The 23391-nt window shown below is 33.7% G+C and overlaps 1 protein-coding gene across 2 annotated transcripts in view; it reads left to right on the top strand.

Annotated features, from left to right (window-relative positions):
* Man1a2 (mannosidase alpha class 1A member 2) overlaps positions 1-23391 on the top strand; it is a 165471-nt gene that overhangs the window by 36221 nt on the left and 105859 nt on the right. For both annotated transcript variants that reach the window (XM_047552195.1, XM_047552191.1), the window contains exons 2-3: positions 6760-7015; positions 9747-9843. In XM_047552195.1, coding sequence (XP_047408151.1) covers positions 6760-7015; positions 9747-9843 — 353 coding nt within the window. The remainder of the gene's footprint in view (positions 1-6759; positions 7016-9746; positions 9844-23391) is intronic.

The following is a 23391-nucleotide window of genomic DNA, read 5'->3' as shown; positions in this document are numbered from 1 at the left end:
GATCTTAATTAGAATTTCATTGAATCTGTGTAATGCTTTTGGTAGTATGGCCATTTTGACAATGTTCATTCTGCCTATCCAAGAACATGGGAGAGCTTTCCATCTTCTAAGGTTTTCTTTAATTTCTTTCTTTAGTGTTCTGTAGTTTTTGTTGTAGAGGTCTTTTACCTCTTTAGTTAGATTGATTCCCAAGTATTTTATTTTATAGTTTTTGTGAGGCTATTGTGAATGGGGTAGTTTTCCTAATTTCTCTTTCAGTGGATTCATCACTTATGAATAGAAATGCATTAGATTTATGATTTTTGATTTTATATTCTGCTACTTTGCTGAATTCATTTGTTAGTTCTAGAAGTTTTCTGGTGGAATTTTTGAATCCTCTAAATATAGAATCATGTCATGGGCAAATAGTGATAGTTTGAGTTCTTCTTTTCCTATTCATATCTCTTTTAATTTCTTTGGTATGTTTGATTGCTCTGGTTAGAGTTTCAAGGACTATGTTAGATAGAAGTTATGAAAGAGGGCATCCTTGCGTTGTTCCAGTTTTTAGAGGGAATGCTTTCAGCAAAAATTCTTAACAAAATTCTGCAAATCACACACAAAAACATATTAAAAAGATAATGCACTACCACAATCAAGTGGGTTTCATCCTGGGGGTGCAGCGTTGGTTCAGCATCTGGAAATCAATAAATGTAATTCACCACATCATCAGATTTAAAGTTAAGAATCATATGATTATTTTAATAGATGCAGAAAAAGCATTTGATAAAATATAGCACCCCTTCATGCTCAAAACACTAGAAAAAATAGGGATAGTAAGAACATACCTCAACATTGTGAAGGCTATCTATGCTAAGCTCCTGACCAACATCATTCTAAATGCAGACTTCATGTTTCTAGTTGAAGGTTAAAGTTCTAGTACTGGGACAGAAAGTGACTACAGAAGGAAATATTTTTATACACCTAAATCTTTGCCAAATAAGACTTTAGTGTAATTTTATTGTGTCTCTGTGTAATTTAGCATCATTTTTGTTCTTCAGAATGCTTCCACACATGATTTATTTGCATATTCTAATTGGACAAGGAAATCTGTCACTTGATTGCTCATTCCTATCAAATCAACACTCAAAGTACTACTAAAAAGAGCTTCAGGAAAGGAGACCATGTAGAATGGAGAATGGCTCATTTAAGATTGGATTACTTACCAGTTACAGAAATCACAAAGTGACAGTGGCTTAACCAAGATAGGGGTTAATTTCTGATCAGACATATGAATTTTGCAGGACAGTATTAATAAGAGAGGCTAATAGTTTTTATTTAGCAGGAACATATGGCTTACAAAAAATTGAGGCCTCTAGGGCTAAGGAAGAAGAAGTATTGGGAGACAGTTATTGATATCGTTAATATCTGTGCAGTCAGTAAGAGACAAACTTATATAAAATTTCTCTCTTATATTAAAAGGCAGCATTTTTTTTAGTGTTTAAGAAGTGAAAATGCATTTGTTTATATCCATTCTCTATTTTCTAGCTCTGTGACTCTGAACAAGTCACTTAATTTTTCTCCTGCCTTATTGTTTTCATAGGAAGACGAGTTTTTAATGGAGGGTAGGTACCTCATAAATTGGTAAGAGAATTAAATAAGGTAATCTAAGTACTTGACTAAACCAGTTGCCTGGTATATCTAAGCCATAATTATTTTTTTTGGCATTTGCCTTTGCTTTTCAGGACAGTATTGTGTCTTCCCTGCATCAGTGTGTGACAGTGTGCATGGAGTATTGCCAATCTTGATAAACTCACCTAATCTTCAGGGTCCAGAATTTTATGGGGCTTCATTATGTAGGCAGTATTGCTTTATTGCATATATGGTTGAACTCAGTCTCTGGTTGAACTTACTCTGTGACCCAGAGCCTGTACCCAAAGTTATATGGTTGGTGTTTCTGTCAGGGCCATCTTCTACCCTAAAGACTGTCAGGTGCCATCAGTCCCACTGTGACCAGCACCTACCATAAACAGAGATACTTTATCACATTGACAGATTGCTTCCCAGAAACCCAAGAAAATAGCCAGACATTAATTGGGAAGGACAGATTCTTTACTATACAGGGAGATGTAAAAGCCACTGAAGAAAAGGACGAGATGTTTACAGACTAAAGTCTCACATGTTTATCTGTTATTGTTTGGATATGAGATATCCCCCCAAAGCCCCTATTAATACAGAAATATGCACAGGTGAATGATTAGATTATGAGAGCTGTGACCTAATCATTCAATCCTAGTTTGAGTGAACTGACCAGGTGGTAACTGTAGATAGGTGATGTGTGACTTGGAGAAAGTGGGTTACTGGGGCATGCCCTGGAAGGGTTGTTCTTCTCTGTGACCACTTACTCATCCACTCCCATCCCCAACATGTCTCGACCTCACCATGAGCTGAGCCGATTTCCTTTGCTGGGCCCTTTGCCATGCTGCCTCACCTTGGACACAAAGCAGTGGAGTTGGCCATTGTGGACTGAGACCCTTGAAACTGAGCCCCCAAACACACTTTACCTCCTCTAAGTTGTTCTTGTCAGGTATTTGGTCACAGTGATACAAAAGCTGACTAACAGTTATCAGAGTTAAAAATCTTAAAAATAGTAGGAAAAGAAAGATATTATAAATGAAAATAAAGGTCCAAAAGAAATGACCCACCAGGCATGGTGGCGTACATTGTAATCCTGGCTACTCAGATGGCCCAGGCGGGAGGATCTCAAGTTTAAGTCTTGCTTGAACAACTTAGTGAGATCTTGTCTCAAAATATAAAATAAAAAGAACTGGTGATTTAGGTCAGGGGTAGAGTACCAATGGGTTCAGTTCTTAGCACTATCAAGAAGAAGAAGAAAAAGAAAGAAAAAAGTGGTGACCCAATTGGTGATCTAGAAATTTGAAATGAAATTTGAGGAGCCATTTGAATGAAGATCAAAATGAAAATAAGTTTTTGAAGTTTATAAGCTAATTAAAATGTACTGTTTATTAAAAAACAAAACTAGAAGTAGTTTGAATGTTTTCACCGTGAAGAAATGATAAGTATTTGAGGAGATAGGTTTACTCTGATTTGATTAGCACACAATGTGTACATGTGTAGAAGCAATGAAACATCACATGGTGTCTTATAAGTGTGTATAACTTTAATGTATTAGCTAGAAATTTCTTAGAACCACTAAATGGTTACTTGGAAAAGATACTGTTAAGAATAAAGTTCATTCTTTGCTGTGGCATTTGGGAGGTTTGCTGCATTCCTTTGTATTTTGGAAGAGAGGTTAGAAGGATTGAAATAATTAATGACTTAATGTGTGTATGGCACATTACAGTTTACAGAGCCCATTTACTTTCCTTGGATCTCCTAGATCAGTGGATCCAAGGTAAGTAAAAGAAATTAGTAAAATCTCTATTTAAAAGTGATGTAGTCAGAGTAGTATCATGTCTGTATTGATGAAGGTCCTGATGTTGGAGGTTTTTTAGTTGTTGTGCCAGGTTGTAGAGTGAGTTGGTAGGACTGGAACTAAAATCTTTGTCTCCTGACTTAGGGTTAAGTATAGTCCCCCAGCCCACAACTACAAAATATGATTCCTTTGCAAACTCAGTTATCAGAAGGTCTAATTGAATTCCTGAAATTCTGGATTTCCTCACAAGTACTAGAGTGATTGATCTTTGAACTCTAGTTGATTTTTTTTTTTCTGAAGTGGTAAATATGCTCACTGAACTCTTAAACAAGTAGTGCTTTTTGAGGGACAAATGCAAGTACATTATAGATGATTTAGTTTTCAACAGGTCTTTGAATAAAACTCTTCACAATATTGCAGTAGTGTAGGTTTCTGATGGAACAGTTAACTGCCAAGACAATAAAGTGAGATAATATGATTGGGGTTTTTTCCTAGAGCATTAAAATTTAGAGTTTAATTTTTATTTTTAAAAAGTTATAGCATTTTTTAAAAACAATGATGCTATCAGATATAACTTCTTGTGGAGGAACAAATGATTCTAGCAGTAGCATTTAGTTAATAAAAATAATAAATAGCTATCACATGGTGGTATTAACACCTAAATGTTACCATATTACCATATCATAAATTTTAATATAGCTTTGAGGGTCATTTGGATTTGCTTACATTAAAGTCAGATTTCTGTGTATAACTCTTGATTATTTGTAGCTTCACGATGGTCCATAAATGTATATCTTATAATCACTTTAGATGGGTACCTTGGAATCTGTGTTGTGTTTAAATATTTTGAGTACCTATTATATTTCAGGCATTGTAGTAGACATTGAGGAATAAATAAGTAGAGGGCACATTATACGGATTTTTTAATAGGCCAGAATATAATTCCTTAGGATAGGGATGCCATGAGGTAGTGTTTTATGTGAGAGAATGGTATAATTGGTGTAATTCAGAAAGTGCCTTAGTTCCGACATGCAGATGGAGAACAGCTTGCATGAGGATCAGAGTGGATATGTGAAGACTAGTGGAAGGTTGTTAGAGTAGCCCAGATGAGATATGATGGTAGTTTGGATCACAGTTGGTAGCATTGGAGATAGAGGAAAGTAGATACCTTTGAAAAGTATTTAGGCAGGAAAATGAGAGCAATTGCTATTAATTTAATTTAGAGGTAGAAGTATGATTAGATTTTTGATTTGAGAACTCTGTTAAATAATAAATAAAGTTGACATTTTGGGGAATAAAGAAGATTGGCAGAAAAGTGGGTGTTGGGGACTATTCTGTTTGGATTGTGAATTGGAGATCTCAGGTAAGGCAATTAGATATACTATTTTGGAGCTTGGGTTAAAAGTCAGAATTTCCAAGTGACAAATACTACTTTTATTATCTGCATATTACCTTTGAGTTCTTATTAACATATGTACATATGTTGTGGTTATATAACTATAACCACAATTTCAGAAATAGTAATTTTTTGTATATTTTCTTTTGAAAGCTGTTGGTCAGTGAAGAAGACTGTGGTTCAGGGGTTTTATTTCCTATTCTTGTATGATGTGGTTCAGGCCTTGAAGGAGGACTTTTTCAGAAAGGCCTGCTCAGCTCATGCTCTGAGGGAGGGCCATGTGAGCCATGTGATCAGGGCGAATTCTTGAGGCCATAGAGAAGCAATTGAAGTGGAGTGGTCTCTAGATTGTAGGGCACTTTGGGAGTTTGAACTTGGTTAGCTTGTTTCCAGGGACTACTATGTTGTCCAATTTTCAAACCATTTAGAAACAAACAGCCCTGATCAGATAGCCTATTCTTATCTACTTCTTCAGAGACCCAGGGCTCAGGCTCAAAAAGGGTTGAGGGCTCAATAGGTTTCCAAGCCTCAAATTTGGGTATCACAGGAAGAGCTCAGGAGTTATAATCTTAAGGGTCACCTAGAAATTAAAGGGTGCAGTGGGCATGAGTGCTATTCTAGACACATTAACAAAGGCAGTTGTCAGTGGTAGAGAACGGACTCAGTTGGTTTTCTGTTATTGAGGCTATTAGAGTAGATTTTCAGAAACCATTTTCAGGCATCTTTCAGTAAACTAAATTTAACTAGAAGGTAAAAGAAACAGGTTATTGTTTAGTCAAAAAATAATCTTTCTGGAGTTCAGGAGCCCGAGTCATAAGATCTCGTGTTCAGGCTAGCTCTCAGCAACTTAATGAGGCCCTGTCTCAAAAATTAAAAATTAAAAAAAAAAAAAAAAAAAGATCTGGGAGTGTGCCTCAGTGACAGAGCACCACCCCTGGGTTCAGTCCCAGTACAAAAAAACAAAACAAAGGAAACAAACAAATAGATATACAATCTTGCCACTGGGTTATGCTTACACAGATAAAGTGAGAGAAAAATAGAAACACGTATTCAGTGAACACAAACCATCTATGTATTTATCCAAAATGGATTACTTGAGGACAGTGGTAGTGAGTTTTGTGTGTGTGTGTGTGTGTGTGTGTGTGGTGTGTGTGAATAGAGAGAGAGAGAAGAGAGAGAGAGACAGAGACAGAGACATGAATTTTCCTTATAGGAAAAATTACTGTCTCGCCGTTTTACAGTTGTATGGATAGGTATAAGTTCAGGTACTGACTTAAAACAATGTATTCTGTTCATTCAGTAATTTCTCTCTTATCTAGAGAGTTTTTTTTTAATTGTAAACAAAATGGGGTACAACTTGTTTCTCTCTGGTTGTACATGAAGTAGAGGTGTACCGTTTGTGTAATCATACATTTACATAGGGTAATGGTGTTTGATTCATTCATTTCATGTTATTTTTTGTCTTCCCCCCCACTCCTTCCACCTCTCGTTTCCCTCTACACAGTTCCTCCTTCTTCCATTCTTGCCTCCCTCCCACCCCTCATTATATATCATCATCGCTTATCAGCGAGATCATTCGTCCTTTAGTTTTTTGAGATTGGCTTATCTCATAGCAAAATATTCTCCAATTTCATCCATTTGCCTGCAAATGCCATGGATTTTATTATTTTTTTATGGCTGAGTAATATTCCATTGTATATATGTATACCACAGTTTCTTTATCCGTTCATCAATTGAAGGGCATCTAGGTTGGTCAGAGTTCATTTTCTTACTCAAATCAAGTTACATTTATCCTGTTCTTTTGGGCAAGTCTGAGTCTCTCTCACTGATCATTCTTGTCTTTAGAAAAACAACGATCAGTTTGGTGGAGGAACTTTTAAGTTTTGTGTTTAAAGATTGATTTTCTTAAGAATGCTCAATCTTACCAGTCCTTTTTTTTTTGTTCTCCTAGGGAAGAAGAAGAACGCCTGAGAAATAAAATTCGAGCAGACCATGAGAAGGCCCTGGAAGAAGCAAAAGAAAAATTAAGGAAGTCAAAGGAGGAAATACGTGCAGAAATTCAGACAGAGAAAAATAAGGTAGTCCAAGAAATGAAGACAAAAGAGAGCAAGCCTCTGCCACCAGTCCCTATTCCAAACCTTGTAGGAATCAGTGGTGGAGAACCAGAAGATAGTGACATAAGAAAGAAAAGGGAAAAAATTAAAGAGGTAATAAGCTGAGATTTGTGACATGGACTTGTTATGGACATGTGTTTAATGTATTGGTTTTAGTAGTGTGTGGATATAAATATACATATTTATATCATCTGTGTTGCCATACTTTGATATATTTTGTTCTTGGGTCATAGATGTAGTTCAGTTTCCAGGCTGCCAGTAAGACTAGAACTCTGTCTCTTTCTTAATATCGATTGTAATATAATTATGTACAATTAAAAATTTGATACAAGGTTGTTTTGATGGTTATAGCACACTTGTGTTCAGATATCTTATGAAATTTAGCATTTTATAAATAAATATTTTATTAATATTTTATAAATAATATTTTATAAATAATTTTTCTATCATATAAGCAATTTCTTAAGTATGTATAAGAAACTCTGCTTATGCAAATCTTCTCATTAAATGTACTCTGAAGAGTTAGCATAATATCAGCTTTCTTTTAAGGAGTTATTATGATACCTCTAAACTATACTGCACATTAAGAACATATTCCTTCCAAAGAGTCTCTGTGAATTAAAGGATGGGGAAAGATTGATCTCAAAACCTTTTATATTTATAAGCCTCAGGGGACTTTAATTCAACTTGTTATTCTAGGACTTACAGATAAAGAGAGTAACAGAGGGAGGAAAATCCAGTATATTTGAGATAAACTGTTAATTAGAACTTCTGATAATTTTGGATGGAGATTGCAGTTGTACAACCTGTGAAGAAAAAGATTTTGTCAGACTATGATAGTATTGACAGTATTTCAGAAAACTTATTTATCTTTAGGATAAAACATTTAATTTAAATGGTCAAATACCTATTTGCGTATATTCTAGTAATGAATATAAAAGGTTTAGTAGACATTTTAAAGTTGGACTTACAAAAACACTGATAGACTTTTTTCAGATACCTGACTTGCTTTTTTCAGATGCCACTACAATTTTTTGAAATAACTTTTTCTTTTACACATTCAGATAGATAGCCATGTGTGTTCAGGGGACCCCCCAGGGTGACCCTGAGGCCAGTGAGTTGCTAGAAGTACTCACAAAGTTCGTTCTACAGAAATATAACTGATTTTAGTTTGCTGAACTTGTGTTCTATTAAGTTTGATACGGTCATTTACTGATTCTAGTGGCTCTTTTGTAGATTGCTTAGGATTTTTCTTCTACATAGACATGTCCTACAAGAATAAAGATAGTTTTCTTTTTTCCTTGTTTATCTTTCTTATCTTTATTGCATGACAAGGCCTCCCAGTACATTGTTTAAAAGAAATGGTGAGAAGGACATACTTGATTTGTTCCTGACTTTAAGTTTAATCATTTAGTCTTTTTTTTATTACTATGATGTGTTAGCAGGTTTTTGAAGAAGCTCTTGTTAGGTTGAGGATGTTTCCTTGTAGTTACAGTGTACTAAGTTTCTATCATGAATGAGTATTGATTTTGTCAAATGTTTTGTCTATACTTTTGTCTAGATAATCACGATTCCCCCCACTTTATTTTGTTAATGTAGTGAATTATACTGATTGGTTTTTTAATGTTAAATTAATCTTCTAATCTTGGGTTAAATTGTACTTGGTCATGGTATAGTTTCTTCCTTATATATTGCCAGTTTTTTAAAAGAAATTTTTTGTCAGTGCTTGTGAAATATATTGCCCTGGAATATATTTTCTTGTAATTTTTTTTTGCCTCTTTTAGATGTCTGAGATGTCTACATTAAACAAATTGAAAAATGTTTTAATGAGTAGTGTACTATTAAATTAATAGGTTGTTTATACACCACAGCCTAGTATTATATAATTCTGCTGATATATAATTACTTTGTTATTGAACTTCTTAGGTTGTAAGAAACTCAGTTCAAACTAACTGATATAAAAATATTTATTAGCTTAATGACTTTAAGGATTTAGGATTGGCTGAATCCTATGTATGTATGTAGATGTAATTGTCAGTAATATGCATTTGTCTGTATTTTCTTTTGTTATTTAGTTTTTCCATGTTGGGAGAGTTAGTCATTTTCAGTTCCAGGATTATATATTACGTAGACCTTATGATCATGAAATGAGTCTCCCTGTCTCCCAGTGTCTATAACAGTATGTATAAAAAAGGACATGATTGTCCCTACTTAAGTCATATGAATGTAGTCACTTTGTCTAGGGCAGGGATTGGTGAAGTATAATGTGTGCCAAGTGTGCCAAATTCTAATGGCTCCCTGTTTTTTTTTTTTTTTTTTTAAACACGGTCTGTCCTTTTGGTTGCTTATTATCTAGTACTGCTTTTGTGCTTCCACAGCAGAGGTACAGTTTTCTGAGTTCTGATCCAAAGGTAAGGGATTTTCTAGCCTTGCTGAATTAATTGGAGATAGAATCAAAGCCCTGTGATTGATACTTCAGTCACAATCACTGTGAGGGAAGAGTAGTTGTTCTTAAAAGTATTGGCAGTTCTTAAAAGGAAAGAATACCATATAAACACCTTGCTCCCCAAGAAAAATATCTTGTTGATTACACATAATTTTTTTCTGTTTTGTAGATTAACATGGTTATGTATAGATTGAGATTAACATAGTTTTAACATAGTTTAATTAACACTGATAAAAGTGTTAATTAAATCATATGCTTATGTAGGAAACCTAAAAGAATGTGTAAGGATATGGTAATAGAACCCTGAATTACATGAAATATAAAAATAATGGTCTGTGAATATTTTAACTTGATGAATTATAATTTTTCTCTTCTCAGATGATGAAACATGCCTGGGATAATTATAGGACATATGGATGGGGACATAATGAACTCAGACCTATTGCAAGGAAAGGACACTCCACTAACATATTTGGTAATTTCCTTTTTTAATTACTATTTCCATTCTCTGCTTCCATCTTTTAAACGAACATAATTAAAAAAAAAAGTTTTCTAAAATCTGAGTGTTTCTGTGGAACTATAAACATATATATTTTTTGCAAGCATGTATAGATTTAGTTCTAGTTACTTCAGAGTGATTAGTATTCCAAATACTATTTGTAGTTTTTTTTTTTTCAACACAATACCATTTGTAATACATTGTAGAGTAAGAGGGAAGCGATAGGAAATTCCATTAGTAATATATATACCTTGAAAAACAAAAGCAATAGCACCCAAGGTGATTTTGTTGGTAAATTGAGTTATGTTGTAAACTCATAATTCTTAAGGAAAAATAAACAATATGTGTGTTAATAGAGATTTGAGGAAGAGTTGTAATAATCCTGGGTTTTGTTTTCCTACCACTTTTTAGCTCAGTTCACTTGTTAAACTTCCATTTGTTAGTCAACCAATTTGATTGAACAGGTTTTATTAAACCCAAGTGTAAGTCTTGAGAATTGTAGATCTATTCCTTGTCTTTACTTCTTACCCCCATTTTAAATGCTTCTTGATATGATGGATATTTTTTTAACCAATGATGGTGAAGGCAAGAAATTTTAATGGGGATAAGAAAGTACTATACTAGTCATAATGCAGTGAAATTTTCCTTATTAATCAGAGTATATCGTCACAATAATTCAAATGACAGTATTTTTCCTTGTGAGAATATGGAAACTTTTATTTCCAAGAGTTTTTATTTTCATTTGTCCATTTTGATTATATATGACAGTAGAGTATACTTTGACATATATTATGCAAACATGAACTACTTATTCTATTTAGGATCTCAGTTTTGTGGTTGTACATGATGTGGAGATTCACTGTGGTGTAGTTATATATGTACATAGCAAAGTTAAGTCAGATTCTTTCCACTGTCTTTCCTATTCTTGTTCCCCCTCCCCTCCCTTTATTCTTCTTGGTCTTTTGTACTGAACTTCTCTTCTTCCCATTTCCCCCTTGTTGTTTTTTAGCATCCACATATCAGAGAGAACATTCGACCTTTGTTTTTTTGGGTTTGGCTTATTTCACTTAGCATAATAGTCTCCAGATTCATCCATTTTCTAGTAAATGTCATAAAGTCATTCTTTTTTTATGGAAACATTTTCCTAATGCTGTAATTTCCCTCATAATTTGTGTGTGTGTGTGTGTGTGTGTCTGTGTTAATTACTGGGGATTGAACTCAAGAGCATTTGAGCCCTGAGCTACATCTCCAGACCTTTTTTATTTGTTTTTGTTTTTGAGACAAAAAATCTTAGGTCTTGCTAAGTTTCTTAGGGCAGGGTTCAAACTTGGGATCCCCCTGCCTCAGGCTTCCAGTAACTGAGATTATAGTTGTGCATTACTTGCCCTGATAATTTGTTTTGTCTTTGCTTATTTTCTGTCAGAAAGAAAATGTTTTAAAAATTAATTTCTCCTGGCTTTGAAAGATGTTGTGGTAGAAGAAGAAAAAAATCTCCTTTAGATAGATAATCAATAACTACCAGAAATCTTATAATATATTTAATTTAGTAGCTATCATTTAATGAAATAAAGTATATTTCCTTTGCAGAGGTTTCAGGTTTAGAAGTTCCCATTTGTTTTGTGGATGTCACAAAATGAGACATTATTGTACTAAAATACTGGTTAATTAAATTAGATCATTCCTTCAATTTACTATCCTTTTATATTAAGCTCACTGGTTAACTGAGCCTTTTTAAAGGATTGGAGTTTAAACATGTATTAAAATAAGAAGTGGCTGTTGATTTTCTTTTTCCAAATTATATTTCTCAGTACGTCTAATGTATTTTCATGTATCATATAGATACTGGTACTGATTAAATACATTTTTTGGTGGGGGGGTGGGGTATTGAGGATTGAGTTCAGGGCCACTTGTCCACTGAGCCACATCCCCAGCCCTGTTCGTATTTTATTTAGAGACAGGATCTCACTGAGTTGCTAAGCACCACGCTTTTGCTGGGGCTGGCTTTGAACTTGCAATGCTCCTGCCTCAGCCTCCTGAGCCACTGGGATTACAGGTGTGTGGGATTACTTTTTAAAGAAACAAAAAATATTAATTTAATCTCATGGGAAACATACATTGTGAGAAGAAGACAGGGAAATGGTAGAAAGAGCAAAGTCACAGTCTGCAGAATTTTCAGTAGTCCAAATTAGATATTTGTGTCTTATTAACATTTTTTTAGTGCTTAATTTTTTTTCAGCCAAATAACCTAAGTGGGAACAGATACTTTATTATGATTTGTCTTTTGTATGTAGTTGGTTAATTAAAGTATACATTTTTAAAGTTTATGACTTTGTTTCCTACTTTGTTCCTTCTGTGCATCTTATATTCCTGCTAGTGAGTATGGTCTGAGAATTTTTGTACATCTGATTTTTACTTTTTTTTTTTTTTTTTTTTTAATAAGAAGTCTTAAGAGAAGCGTGGAACTTCTCAGTGCCTCATTTGACATAACCCAATTCAGTATACCTGTATTGAATCTTCTTAAGAGTTACCAGAAACTTATAAAAGTCTGTCTTCTATAACTGTAGGAACATATAGATGGGTATTGAGTTTTTATTTGGAATATTGTAGGCTACAGGGGAAAAATTAACCAAAAACATGTCTTTTTTCCTAGCTTTGATTATTAAACAATTCTTTCATATAGTAGCTAAAATTAGTATTCCTTTGATTTCTGTGTAATTCATCCTTGGCATCAGAGGACTCTATGTGTAGATGATAGAAAATCCATTTCAAAATGACTTAAACTAAAAAGGAAATGCAGTTAACTCAATGAAGTTCTGGTACACATTTTATTCCAGCTAAACTTCTTTTCTTTGACTCTTCCCTTTATTTATCTCTGTGTTGACATCTTCACCCTGGCTTATTAGTGGGATGGTTGCAGCAGTTTGAAGTTTCATATCTTCATACTGCTGGATCTGTGGAAAAGACAACACTGTAAAGAAGAGGCACTTCAATTTCTTAGAAATTTCATTGAAAGATTCATTGTTTCTTATTTTTTTTTTTTTCTTTTCCTAATGGAGTCTTGTACCCATGGTTGAACCTTGTTCTATACCTAAAAGGATCGAATATGTTCATTTGGTTTTGCCCATGTAGGATCTGCTCCTGGGGCTTGAAGGAATGTTGTTGAATATGTTAGTACTGATACTAATTTTTTAAAAATATGTATATTTTTAGTTGTGGATGAACCTTATTTTATGTATTTATTTTTATGTGGTGCTGAGTACTGAACCCAGTGCCTCACACATCCTAGGCAAGTGCTGTACCACTGACCTACAACCCCAGCTTCCTGATGCTAATTTTTAAACCAGTGATTAGTAGAATGAATTTTTTTATTTAGATATTCATTGAGTTTTGTTAGGGAAAGTTCTTTCTTACATTTAAAAGAATTTTGATTTGGAAGAGTATGCTTTGACTTTGTAATGCTTTTTGAAGGGTGCTTTTTATTTTTCATTTGGGTTTATTTATGTATTTATGTGTATATAAATAAATTATTTTCATAATTTCTGACTTAACGAACATTCTGTTTGCTAACATATTGATGATTTTGGCTTTCTTGTTTGTGAGGGATATGTTGTTTTGTATTTTTCTTGAATTATCTTTGTCTTTTTTTGGTATCAGGGTAATGCAGTTCTCATAAAAGATGATTTTAGAACCAGTATGAAAATACAAAGCACTTACAATAATCAAAATTTTTGAAAAAGAAGAGCAAAATTTATATCACTTGCTTTTCAGATTTACTGTAAAATTGTCATAATGAGGACAGTAGGGTGTTAGCCTAATATAAACAAAGAGATCAGTGGAACTGGTCCACATACATTGTTACTGGTTTTCAACAAAGATGTTGAAATAATTCAGCAGGCAAAAGGATAGTCTTTCCAACAAATAGTGCTGTATCAACTTGAGGTTTACTTGGTAAAGTAATGGAACTTGACTCTTTCTTCAACATTGAATATAAAATATGTCAATAAATGTAATTCACCATATAAATAGACTTAAAGAATCACATGATTATTTTGATAGATGCAGAAAAAGCATTTGATAAAATACAGCATTCCTTCGTGCTCAAGACACTAGAAAAAATAGGGATAATGGGAACATTCCTTAACATTGTAAAGGCCATCTACGCTAAGCCCATGGCCAATATCATTCTAAATGGTGAAAAACTGAAAGCATTCCCCCTAAAAACTGGAACAAGGTAGGGATGCCCTCTTTCACCACTTCTATTCAACATCATCCCTGAAACTCTAGCCAGAGCAATTAGACAGACCAAAGAAATTAAAGGGATATGAATAGGAAAAGAAGAACTCAAACTATCCCTATTTGTTGATGACATGATTATATATTTAGAGGAACCTGGAAATTCCACCAGAAAACTTTTAGAATTCATAAGTGAATTCAATAAAGTATTCAGGATATAAGATCAGTGCTAATAAATCTAATGCATATTTATACATAAGTGATGAATCTTCAGAAAGAGAAGTTAGGAAAATTACCCCATTTACAATAGCCTTGAAAAAAATAAAATACTTGGGAATCAATCTAACAAAAGAGGTGAAAGACCTCTACAATGAGAACTATAGAACACTAAAGAAAGAAATTAAAGAAAACCTTAGAGGATAGAAAGACCTCCTATGTTCTTGGATAGGCAGAATTAATATTGTCAAAATGGCCATACTACCAAAAGTGCTATACAGATTCAATGCAATTCCAATTAAAATTCCAATGACATACCTCACAGAAATAGAGCAAGCAATCATGAAATTCATCTGGAAGAATAAGAAACCCAGAATAGCTAAAGCAATCCTTAGCAGGAAGAGTGAAGCAGGGGTATTGCAATACCAGAACTTCACCTATCCTACCAAATATGTTGAATTGGATCACAGATTTAAACATAAAAACTAAAAGTATGGAACTTCTAGTAGAAAACATATGAGAAAACCTTTATGACCTTGAAATAAGTAACACTTTTTTTTTAAGAATGTAGAAAACATCAACTATAAAATTAGAGAGGCACTGGGAACTGAATTAGAACAGATTATAGTCCATGCTTGTGTATAACTTAAAAGAACCAATGAAAACATAAAATTTGTACCACAGTACAGTATTTACACATATCCATTAAAATGTCTAAAATTTGAAAGACCAAACAGTACCAAATATTGAGAAGGGTGGTAGAGCAACTAGAACTCTCATATTGTTGCTGGGGATATAAAGTGGTACACTCTGGAAAGCAGTTTGTTGCTTTCTTATAAAGTTAAACATATACTTACCATGTAGCCCATCAGTTTGACTCCTAGCTATTTCCATTATACAACTGAGATCAGATAGTTATTTTCCTTAGTAAGTCACGTTTTTTTCATTATTGTGTATATAAAATTTATACGTTAGATTTTAAGATTTTTTCCTATGGTCAATAAAGGTTGATGCAGAATAAGAGATAATCATCCTTAAAATAAAAGTAGGAATTTATTCTATGAAACTTCCAGAATGTGGTACTTTTATAGTGATTAACTCTTTGAAAACTTTTCAGTTTCTTCTGTTTCTTTGTCTGTTTGTTCAGATTTTTTTTCCCCCCTTGGATAAGTCAGAATAATGCATATTTTCCTAGAAACATCCCAATTTCATTTTTTTTTAATTTGTAAAAATATGAATAAAAGGAGCTTTTAATAATTTTTATTTTTTTATTTATCATTGCATTTTTACTCCTTGTGTTTTAGTATTATCTGCTTTTGGAAAATTAGTTTAGTGGTACGTTCACTGTGTAATTCTTTATATAGAACCATGTCTTGAATTTAATATTCTGACAGTTTTCTTCACTTCTAATTCATTAATTTCTGCCTTTAGCTTTTTCTAATTCTACTTTGTTGCTCAAATTTATTGTTCATTCTTGCGTGTTAAGTTCAATTATTTTCATTTTTCCTTTCAGGAAAAAACTGCACCAAATATGAATTTCTTTCCTTTTGTTTTTTAAAGAAAATGACAAAGACCCAGCTTACCAGCTTTTTAAAAACTAAGCTTAACAAACATTATATAGTTAAACAATTGTCAAAACTTTACCAAGTTGACAGCATTCATGCACAACTAAAAAGCATCCTTAAATTTATATTAAAACATAAATGTATTACCATTAATGCACTAATATCTTTAATAATAAATTACTGAAAAAAAATCCCAGAAATTATTTCCATAGAAGACTCATCCTGGCAATGTTAGCTCACAGCAGGCTGACAGTACTTGACTCACATGTCAAATACAATGGAAAATAGATTCATGCTGGTGTTAGAATACAATCTTGTCCTAGCAATACTCAGAAGTCGACTCACCTTGGATTACGTTTATTAAAAAAACAAAGTGCATATAGATATAACAACAGTTTTGAGACACACACAAAAAATGGTCCTATCCTATGGTCCCAATAATAAACTCAAAAGTCTGTTACAAATAGGGGCTCTGATGAGCTGTTTATAAATATTTTAGATTAGGTACAATTATACTGTTATGTCATTTGTTATAATCTTCACAAAAATGTTTCTGTTAAAATGGCATTTGTTATAGTTTAACATTTGTGTTAAATGTGTGCACTGAATCACTTGTTATCCAAGTGTAGCAGTAACTTTTTACCATTTATTGTTAAGGACTGTAACTGGCAGTCTTCTTTAGCCCTCTACTCTTTATTAACCACTCTTGACAAGTCTCTTTGTAGTGATTTTTTTTTTGCCATTTATTATTTTAGTAGAAGTTGATATAGATTTGAAGTTGCCCATCCTACTGCCGCCAAATGATGTTGAAGAGAATGAAGTGGGAGCCCCATAAACTAGTGACCCGGATGATGTAAATCCTGTATCAAATGAAGAAAATTCAGCTCTGAATAATAGAAATCCACTGAAAGTAGACAAATGAACCTGTGTCTCAATTTCTGCTTCCTTGGGGACCCCCTTTGGTTTCCAAAAAAGTCTTTAAATGTGTGATCAAAGAAGCTGAACAAAAATGAGTCCTTTCTACCAAAAAACTCCCTGAAGATGTCATCTGGATTCTGGAATGTGAAACCAAACTCAAAGGGCATATCAAAATGACTTGCACCTCCTCCTCCTCTACCATTTAATCCTTCTTTGCCATACTTGTCATTAAATGTCCCATTTTTTAGCATCTGATAATAATCTTGTATGCCTCAGCTACTTGTTTGAATTTTCTGTTGCTTTTTTTTCCCACATTTTTTATTGGTGCACTATAGTTGTACATATGATGGGATTTGTTGCTTCATCTTCTTACATGGATACAATGTAACAATATAATTTAGCCAGCATCATTCCCACTTCTTTATTCTCTGGATTTTTATTGGATGCATCTTTAGTGCTAGTTTCCGATACATCTTTTTGATATCCTCTGGTGAGGCATGTCTCTGAACACCATGTTTTAACTTAATAATCCACCACGTTTTTAGCAGATTGTTGGAACAAGTCACAGGCCACGTTGTCCATATTAGGACTGGGTGGGGCTGGTATTTGAGGTTTTTGTGTTTTGCAAGAATGTACTGGTTTGGTGGCAGTGGCTCCTTGCTCTTTCCTTTTTTTTATTTGTTCCTTTTAAATGGCACAAAAATTTCAAGTTGTTGACTTTTTCTTTTTAGTTGATTTCCTTTATAATTTTTTTTTTTTTTTTTTTTTTTTTTTTTTTTTGTGGTGCTGGGGATCGAACCCAGGGCCTTGTGCTTGCAAGGCAAGCACTCTACCGACTGAGCTATCTCCCCAGCCCCGATTTCCCTAATAAATTTTTATTAATGTTTTATATATTCTGCAATGAATATTTTGCTGCTTTTTTGATTCAGGGTAATTTTAGGCTTTTTCATTTTATTTTCCAGTTCAAATCTTTAGTTGTTTAAGTAAACAATAATAATGCTGATCAGTAATTTCAAGTTAGCCCTTCTTTTCCTTGAACTGTTAGCTCATGGCACAAACCTATCCCTATGGAGATAATCAGGATCAGTATGGAACAGGTGGGTCAGGATTTTTCATTACCAAGTACTTTGGGGAATGTGCACTGTGGAACTAAATTTATAACTAGATAACAGAGGAGCATAATTACCTATAAAAATTGAAAGAACAAAATAGTTATTTTAAGAATTTAAAATAAGTTTGATAAATATTTTTGATTAAATAATAAAATAAAAAGACATATGCAAGCAGTTACACAGGAGATAGGAATATGTGGATGATTAAGTGTCTTGATAAAATTTTTATCTTAGTAAAAAGCTGAGCAGCAAGAAAAGTGAAAGAAAATTATGCATATGACTCAAAATTACATTCAAGATAATATCAATGTGAAAGGAACTGAATAGGGGAAAAAAACAGCAAGGAATTTATCACAGTAGTTGTCTTTTTAGTGAGAAGATATGCTTACTGATAAGTAGAAGAAATTATTAGGAACACAGGAACAAGAAAATGACATATCAGTTAAGGACAATTGTCCAAAGAACTAATGTGCTAAACCATCAGAAGAAAACAGTGTTTACCCAGTAGAAACTAGGTAAGAGGACTGACCAGAAGATGAAAAGAGAAAGAAGAGCAGTAAATAGAAAATGCGAACCAAGTAGTGTTAAATGCTGGCTCCCAAAGTATCACCAAGAATACCTGTTGATAAGACAAAATTGGTTAATGTGACAAAGTTGTTGATGATTACTATGGTACAGAGAAAGCCAGAGCCTTAGCAGCCTTTTAGAAAGGGAAGAACAAAGATGAAATATTTATTGCGATTTTAAGTCTGAATTAAGGGGGATTTTCAATGGGACAAGAGTTCTTGGTTATGGTTCAGTAAGGATCATGTTATAGTTTAGGAATGGAAAGGAGAATTTGGGGGCAAGAAGTTCTAAGTTTAAGGGTGTAAATCATCATTTGATATTTTCTGTTGAAGACGTAATAGGTCTTTCAGGAATTTTCTGGAATGAACCATAAATCTCTCTCTTTTTTTTGTGGCTTTAATCTTTCTGGGCAAAAGTATTGCATGGAACAGTAGTCTTGTGTTGTTGAATAGTAAAGCCATGTTAATGTAGGCAGTGAACTGTGTGAATGATTTCCATTTTCTGAGGACAGAGATAATTGTATTTGTGGGGTTGGGGAGAATCCATTCACTTCTTTTATTTATGGTTTTATTACATTACTAGACTTGTTTTGTTAGCATTTTATTTAGGATTTTTGCAGTTACATTTATTAGGAAGAGGGACCTGTTTTAATTCATTTCTCTTTCACTATATCAAACATTTTTTTAAGATCAGGGTAATCTCTTTGTTGTGGGCAGATCTTATTTTTTAATTTTCTCTAACTCACATTTTGTCATTTGTTTTTTCAGCATGATTTAACTGCTTTTGATTACCAAGGGTTGTCATATTTCTGTTCCACTATGGTTATCTGGCCTTGTTAAACATTTCATTATTTTTTAAAATACTTGTTGCCCTTTCTGTGGATTTGAACCAGATGCACATGATTGTGTTACAACTTAGCTGTTATCTTGAACAACACTTACCTATTTCTTTAATTAATTCTCCTTTTCTTTTCTTCTTTTTCCTATCTCAGTTAAGTAGATAGGTAAATTATATTCTTTTTTTTTTTCTTTTTTTTTTATTGTAAATGGGATACATGTTGTTTCTCTGTTTGTACATGGCGTAAAGGCATACCATTTGTGTAATCATAAATTTACATAGGGTAATGTTGTTTGATTAATTGTTATTTTTTTTCCCTTCCCCCACCCCTCTTTTCCCTCTATACAGTCCTTCCTTCCTCCATTCTTCCCCCCTCCCTAACCCTAACTCTAACCCTAACACTAACCCCTCCCACCCCCCATTATGTGTCATCATCTATTTATTAGTGATATCATTCGTCCTTTGGTTTTTTGAGATTGGCTTATCTCACTTAGCATGATATTCTCCAGTTTCATCCATTTGCCTGCAAATGCCATAATTTTATCATTCTTTATGGCTGAGTAATATTCCATTGTATATATATACCACAGTTTCTTTATCCATTCATCAAATGAAGGACATCTAGGTTGGTTCCACAATCTGGCTGTTGTGAACTGAGCAGCTATGAACATTGATGTGGCTGTATCTCTGTAGTATGCTGATTTTAAGTCCTTGGGGTATAGGCCAAGGAGTGGGAAAGCTGGGTCAAATGGCGGTTCCATTCCAAGTTTTCTAAGGAGTCTCCACACTGCTTTCCAGAGGGGCTGCACTAATTTGCAGCCCCACCAGCAATGTATGAGTGTACCTTTCTCCCCACATCCTCGCCAACACCTGTTGTTGCTTGTATTCTTGATGATCGCCATTCTAATTGGGGTGAGATGGAATCTTAGGGTGGTTTTGATTTGCATTTCTCTTATTACTAGAGATGTTGAACATTTTTCCATATGTTTGTTGATTGCTTGTAGATCTTCTTCTGTGAAGTGTCTATTCATTTCCTTAGCCCATTTGTCGATTGGATTATTTGCATTCTTCGTGTAGAGTTTTTTGAGTTCTTTATAGATTCTGGAGATTAGTGCTCTATCTGAAGTATGATTGGCAAAGATTTTCTCCCACTCTGTAGGCTCTTTCTTCGCATCGCTGATAGTTTCCTTTGCTGAGAGAAAGCTTTTTAGTTTGAATCTATCCCAGTTATTAATTCTTGCTTTTATTTCTTGTGCAATGGGAGTCCTGTTGAGGAAGTCTGGTCCTAAGCCGACATGTTGAAGCTCTGGACCTACTTTTTCTTCTATAAGATGCAAGGTCTCTGGTCTGATTCCGAGGTCCTTAATCCATTTTGAGTTTAGTTTCGTGCATGGTGAGAGATATGGGTTTAGTTTCATTCTGTTGCATATGGATTTCCAATTCTCCCAGCACCATTTGTTGAAGAGGCTATCTTTTCTCCATTGCATATTTTTGGCCCCTTTGTCTAGTATGAGAAAATTGTATTTATTTGGGTTTGTGTCCGTGTCCTCTATTCTGTACCATTGATCCACCTTTCTATTTTGGTACCAATACCATGCCGTTTTTGTTACTATTGCTTTGTAGTAGAGTTGAAGATCTGGTATTGCGATACCCCCTGCTTCACTCTTTCTGCCAAGGATTGTTTTAGCTATTCTGGGTTTTTTATTCTTCCAGATGAATTTCATAATTTTTTGCTCTATTTCTGTAAGGTACGTCATTAGGATTTTAATTGGAATTGCATTGAATCTGTATAGCACTTTTGGTAGTATAGCCATTTTGACAATATTAATTCTTCCTATCCAAGAACATGGGAGATCTTTCCATCTTCTGAGGTTTTCTTGAATTTCTTTCTTTAGTGTTCTGTAGTTCTCATTGTAGAGGTCTTTCACCTCTTTTGTGAGATTGATTCCCAAGTATTTTATTTTTTTCGATGCTATTGTAAATGGGGTAGTTTTCCTAATTTCTCTTTCTGAAGATTCATCACTTATGTATAAAAATGCTTTAGATTTATGTGCATTGATCTTATATCCTGCTACTTTACTAAATTCACTTATGAATTCTGAAAGTTTTCTGGTGGAATTTCCTGTTTCCTCTAAGTATATAATCATATCATTAGCAAATAGGGATAGTTTGAGTTCTTCTTTTTCTATTCATATCCCTTTAATTTCTTTGGTCTGTCTAATTGCTCTGGCTAGAGTTTCAGGGATGATGTTGAATAGAAGTGGTGAAAGAGGGCATCCCTACCTTGTTCCAGTTTTTAGGGGGAATGCTTTTAGTTTTTCACCATTTAGAATGATATTAGCCATGGGCTTAGCATAGATGGCCTTTACAATGTTAAGGAATGTTCCCACTATCCCTATTTTTTCTAGTGTTTTGAGCACGAAGGGGTGCTGTATTTTATCAAATGCTTTTTCTGCATCTATCAAAATAATCATGTGATTCTTGACTTTAAGTCTATTGATATGGTGAATGACATTTATTGATTTCCTGATGTTGAACCAACCTTGCATCACTGGGATGAAACCCACTTGATCATGGTGCACTATCTTTTTAATATGTTTTTGTATGCGATTTGCTAAAATTTTGTTTAGAATTTTTGCGTCGATGTTCATTCAGGATATTGGTCTGAAATTTTCTTTCCTCGATGTGTCTCTGTCTGGTTTAGGTATCAGGGTGATATTGGCTTCATAGAATGAGTTTGGGAGGGTTCCCTCTTCTTCTATTTTATGGAATACTTTGAGAAGTATTGGAATGAGCTCTTCTTTAAAGGTTTTGTAGAACTCGGCTGAGAACCCATCTGGTCCTGGACTTTTCTTTGTTGGTAGGCTTTTGATGACTTCTTCTATTTCATTACTCGAAATTGGTCTATTTAAATTGTGTATGTACTCCTCGTTCAGTTTAGACAATTCATATGTCTCTAGAAACTTTTTGATATCTTCGAAATTTTCTATTTTGTTGGAGTATAGATTTTCAAAATAGCTTCTAATTATGTTTTGTATTTCAATCGTGTCTGTTGTGATATTTCCTTGTTCATTCCGAATTTTAGTGATTTGGGTTTTCTCTTGTCTTCTCTTTGTTAGTGTGGCTAAAGGTTTATCAATTTTGTTAATTTTTTCGAAGAACCAACTATTTATTTTGTCAATTTTTTGTATTGTTTCTTTTGTTTCAATTTTGTTGATTCAGCTCTGAGTTTAACTATTTCCTGTCTTCTACTACTTTTGGTGTTGGTCTGTTCTTCTTTTTCTAGGGCTTTGAGCTGTAGTGTTAGGTCGTTTATTTGTTGAGTTTTACTTCTTTTATTAAATGTGCTCCATGAAATAAATTTTCCTCTACGTACTGCTTTCAGTGTGTCCCAGAGATTTTGATATGATGTTTCTTTGTTCTCATTTACCTCTAAGAATTTTTTAATTTCCTTCCTAATATCTTCTGTTATCCATTCATCATATAATAGCATATTGTTTAATCTCCAGGTGTTGGAGTAGTTTCTGTTTTTTACTCTTTCATTTATTTCTAACTTCAATCCATTATGATCTGATAGAATACAAGGTAGTGTATCTTCTTGTATTTGCTAACATTAGCTTTGTGGCATAATATATGGTCTATTTTAGAGAAGGATCCATGTGCTGCTGAGAAGTAAGTGTATTCGCTCTTGGTTGGATGGTATATTCTATAAATGTCTGTTAAGTCTAAATTATTGATTGTGTTTTTGAGATCTATGGTTTCTTTGTTCAATTTTTGTTTGGAAGATTTGTCCAGTGGTGAGAGAGGCATGTTAAAATCACCTAGTATTTATTATGTTATGGTCTATTTGGTTTCTAAAATTGAGAAGGATTTGTTTGACATACATGGATGAGGCACTGTTTGGGGCATAGATGTTTATGATTGTTATATCTTGCTGATTTATGCTTCCCTTAAGCATTATGAAATGTCCTTCTTTATTCCTTCTGACTAACTTTGGCTTGAAGTCCACTTTATCTGAAATGAGGATGGATACTCCAGTTTTTTTGCTGAGTCCATGTGCATGGTATGTTTTTCCC

The sequence above is a fragment of the Sciurus carolinensis genome, chromosome 1 (assembly GCF_902686445.1).
Source record: "Sciurus carolinensis chromosome 1, mSciCar1.2, whole genome shotgun sequence".
NCBI lineage: Eukaryota > Metazoa > Chordata > Mammalia > Rodentia > Sciuridae > Sciurus > Sciurus carolinensis.
Note: the sequence above shows the minus strand (reverse complement) of the source record. Positions and strands in the feature narration are given on the sequence as shown.